Source organism: Phoenix dactylifera, chromosome 8, assembly GCF_051530095.1.
Source record: "Phoenix dactylifera cultivar Ajwa chromosome 8, Ajwa_hap1_PhDact_Kaust_v1.1, whole genome shotgun sequence".
Lineage (NCBI taxonomy): Eukaryota > Viridiplantae > Streptophyta > Magnoliopsida > Arecales > Arecaceae > Phoenix > Phoenix dactylifera.
In genome coordinates this window covers 8,667,228-8,671,561 of record NC_143197.1, presented here as the reverse complement: position 1 = coordinate 8,671,561, position 4,334 = coordinate 8,667,228, and the positions used below count along the sequence as shown (strand labels likewise).

General features: G+C 41.0%; 1 protein-coding gene across 1 annotated transcript; it reads left to right on the top strand.

The window, feature by feature from the left end:
* LOC120105685 (major pollen allergen Aln g 1-like) lies at positions 1-1,729 on the top strand. Its single transcript, XM_039118358.3, has 2 exons — positions 1-272; positions 946-1,729. Exons 1-2 carry the CDS (start codon positions 89-91, stop codon positions 1,248-1,250), a joined length of 489 nt encoding a protein of 162 aa, XP_038974286.2. The 5' UTR covers positions 1-88; the 3' UTR covers positions 1,251-1,729.
* Positions 1,730-4,334: the final 2,605 nt, after the last annotated feature.

The window sequence follows — 4,334 nt, the reverse complement described above, 5'->3', positions numbered from 1 at the left end:
GAGTCACCTTCCCCTAACGTAGCTCGTCATCTTCCACTTAAATCTTCTGATTAGCTCCTTGTTGTCTTCGTTTTTCTTGCCTGCCACCATGGTTGCCGGATCCATCACAGAGGTGTGCTCGTCAACTGTTGCCCTTGAGAGGCTGTGGAAGGCTGGTGTCCTTGACGCTGATAAGTTGATGCCTCAGATCGCCCCCCAGTTCATCTCAAGCATCGAAGTCCTCGAAGGAGATGGTGGAGTTGGCACTGTCAGAAAGTATACCTTCACTGAAGGTTCGTAGAAATTTATGACTTTGTTGCAAGAATTGATGAGCCTGCTTTGAGAAATGATCTTTGCATGAAGCACTGCTTCGGGATGCTTTCGTGCTAATTATTAGACAAATAAATACAATTCAATTGCATAGCTGTTGGGAACATACGACTCTGATTATCAAAATTCTTGTCATTTGATCTGGATGCAAAATACCAGTTACTACAAGCCGAGAGTCATTTGCTATAAATTCACCATTGAGTTAAACAGACATGTACTTAAAAGATAAAATATCGATCATCTCGAAGTTTGACCGAGTCGATGATGGAGGCTCCATAGCTCCTATTGAATTTGAAAGTTCAAACTCATATTTGCTTCGAACATATGGAAGCATCAACCTAATACAGGTATTCAGTTGTGATGAGGCTTGGCTAGTGATGCTCTATAGTCACGTAGATGTAAATTTCCACTCTATATCAGCATAATTATACTTGATTAATATAGGTTAGTATTAGATATGTTATGCTATCAATGATTTGTCAATCTAACATAGTTCATTCCTGCGCAAAAAAGATCTAACATGGTCTTTTTCATTCAATGAAACTGGGGAAAGCGTCTCGCTTCCTCCATTTTTCCTAAAAAAAAAAAGGAAAAAAAAATCTAACACAGTCCGTTTGATCCATGCAACTCTTCCAGCCGTGAAGGGGCCGGTCAACTTCCTGAAGGAGCGCGTGGAAGCGTTGGACAGCGAGAACAAAATCTTCGAGTACTCAGTTATCGAAGGAGGGCTCATCGGCCTGAGACTAAAGCTGTGTTCATATGAGCTCAAGTTTGAGCTTGGAAGTGATGGCAGCAGTGTCGGGAAGCTCACCTTAAAATACGAGACCCTCGATGACACTGATCTTGGTGAAGAGGAGAAGGGTATGCTCATGGAAGGACCCCTGGGGATAATGAAGGCTGTGGAAGGATTTTTGCTTGCAAACCCAGATGCATACACTTAATTAGCTTCTTACGCTGGAAGTATAGTACTCTGTATGTGCTTGTATATGAAGAGATTGCGAGTGCTTGGTCTTGGAGGGGAGCGGTAATAAGTGATGTCTTGATGAGGCAGCCCGAGACAAGGGCCATGAATCCCTTATTTCCTCTGCTATTCGTGTGTTGTGTTTTTTGCTTAATTACGTGAGTTCATATGGATGACATAATCAGAAGTTTTAGTGGATAATAGCAGCTACGAACTTGAGTGTTCCTCTACACTCTTGCAGTTCTATGTTCATAAATCTCTTGGTTTTCATTTTGTTTTCTAAACTCCAAATTTTTCCTTCACTATATCACTTCCCCGATAAACGGCAAAAATTAATGAACATAGCAAAGTACTTACCTTCTGAAGTCCATCCTATGATTCTAAGCATATTTACAGTTAGTAGCAATAGTTTTGTATTGTTCTATCAATTAAGATAATATACATGTAACTGTTCACTCAGTTTTGTATTAGAGAAATGCTACAAAGCCTGTGCCTATTACCATTTTTTTTTTCTGCATTACTGGCTGGACACATGGCATGACGGAATTGGTGCTTAGTGCCACAATTTGCTCAAGAGCTGCACCATTGCCCTCTTTTCCATGGGATCAGCTGGTGGTACAGAAAACAACGTTTGGAAATGGCTTTGTGCCCTCGAGCCTACTCTTTATATATATAAATAGATTTATTAAAATTTCATACATTTTCTAATGTCATTGATATATACAAAAGCCTCTCAAGCTCAATTGTCTCAATCTCTTGCATCTTGATGATTGGCTGTAAAATTTGTGGATGCCATTGGCATGCTAAATATGTTAGATAATACAGGGGGATTTGGATATGGAGCAAAAATTCTAAGTTGTATGTTAAAAGTCGCCATAACATAAGGATTTAGTTTCATCCTTTTGTATCACATTCAACTATTCATGTATCAACTTCGGTTGATGACCTCAAGAAATCAATTAACTACATTATTGAATTTACAGAGAGAATTTATGGCAACTATACTTCTAATAGCTTAAGCTTTTGAAGTTTAGAGAGTCGTGACTTGCTGATATGTTGAATTGCTGTCCAATAGCTACAAGGTTCGGCCCTCGCAACTATTTCAAGCACCTCATGCCAGAGGAGTCTAATGCTCAAATCCACAACTTTCAATTGGCTCTATCAAATAACCTGCTAAAATAAATCCAGGCTAAAAGGCAGTCATTTAGTCTTGGAGCCTTATAACAATGCTTCAGCTCAACCTTTACCGCTCGCATATGTTTATCATATGACCCATATTAATTAACTCAAGCTCTCATGGCAGTCATTATTATTAATCATTTGGGACTTCCAAGGCATATATATATGAAGAGACATTTTCCTAAGTTGGACCAACCTATGGCATGAATGGATCATACCCAGCTGTCCACTGATACCTTATTACCAGGCTTAATTGACTCATAAAGTACTCATGCAAAGAAAATCAGAAATGTTTGATGGAAAAAACAAAACTTTTCAAAATCAAAAGAACTAATTAATTAGCCTTCTTTCGCTGTGCCATGCATGGAGCATATAAGTATGAAGTCAATTACTTCGATATTTCTATCTTCTAATAGCTTGCATACAGGAATGTAAGTGATTGCTCCTAATATTTTGCAGGCAGATCATAGGAAGGATGTCAATTTACAACAATTAATATACAGAAAGTGAAGAACTCAAGGAGCATTTGTTAAAAGAAGAGATAAAATTGCTCTTCATTTGGAGCAACATGCATTGAAAAAAAATAGTAGATTTTATGTTTATTAATGTAAAATAACTGTACATGATAATTCTGGATTTTTGGTCTATGATATCCACTTAGGTGTTACATAGTATAAGCAATGTGAACTGGAGACGGTCTATATGTGTGAGAGATTGTTGATTTGATGTTGTGTTTCCACCTTCCACAACGCAAGTCTCACTGTTCAATTAGAATAATGAAGAATAATAATATTTTGTTTCTTCTAATCTCAATAGTCATGCATCCTTATCATGGGGACCCATGTAGGCATATGTTTGGTCCCATATTGGTTATTTATCGAGAAAATTTTGGATACTTATACAGGATTAAAGAGCCCCCAAAAAAACCTTCTGACTAGTCTTTTTGGATGATGTCTTGGATTGTTACAAATGGTATCAGAGCGAACTCGGCCCGTAGCCTATGTGGAATAGGAAATACTGCAGCATAGGTTCATAAAGGCGGACCATGGGCCGATTGTGGTGCTTGTAATTAGATTTGAATAGATTTAAACCCTTATCTTGACGAGGACATCAATATTTGAATGGGGAGAGTATATGAGGATCCGTGCGGGCATATGTTAGTCCTACATCGATTATTCGTCGAAAAGATCTTTGATACTTATGCACGACTAAGGAGCTCAAAAAAATACCGGCCTCAGTGGCGCTCGGCATCCCCACCATGGAAGTTGTTGTTGGAGTGAGAGGAGCATGGTGGTGATGTTGATCAGGCTCGCTCCTTGGGGCAGAAGGTGCGGGCTTCAAAGGGGGTGTCACAGCCTTACCCTGAGTCGGGTCAGACTCCTCACGACCCACTTAAGACCGGTCTGAAGGTGGGCTTCTAGTCTACTTAAGCTAGCCGCACTAGATCTTGCCTCAGCCATCTCCGTATCCACACTGCCTAGCCCACTGGCCCGCCCCATATCACCACTCTTATGGGCTTGGCCCAAGGCCTTACGTGCCTCAGCATCCAACTCGGGATCAGAACTGAGTTGACTTGCTCCCACCTCGACATGTGTCGATTCAAGGGCAAGAACTGCATTCTCCGGTGAGCACTGACGAGCTACCTTGGACGGCTTCTACCATGGATCAGAATCAGGCGGCGAACTTGGCGAACTCAATCAATTCCTTAGGGAACTCAGTCTATACTAGGACGAGCCCGACCCTGAGGCAGACTCGGGGGTGGACTCGTCTATCTTCCTCATTAGCACCCGGCTCCTAGTAACCCTCGGCTGTCGAATTCTGGCCATCGCCAGCCACAGGCCGAACACCGACCTGCTCTTGATTCCTAACTCTTCCTCCGTTGGGG

Bases quoted from the DNA above. Each gene is read 5' to 3' on its own strand.
- LOC120105685 (XM_039118358.3), top strand. From the start codon at position 89: ATGGTTGCCGGATCCATCACAGAGGTGTGCTCGTCAACTGTTGCCCTT. The intron at 273-945 runs GTTCGTAGAAAT...CAACTCTTCCAG, and splicing joins AAAGTATACCTTCACTGAAG to CCGTGAAGGGGCCGGTCAAC.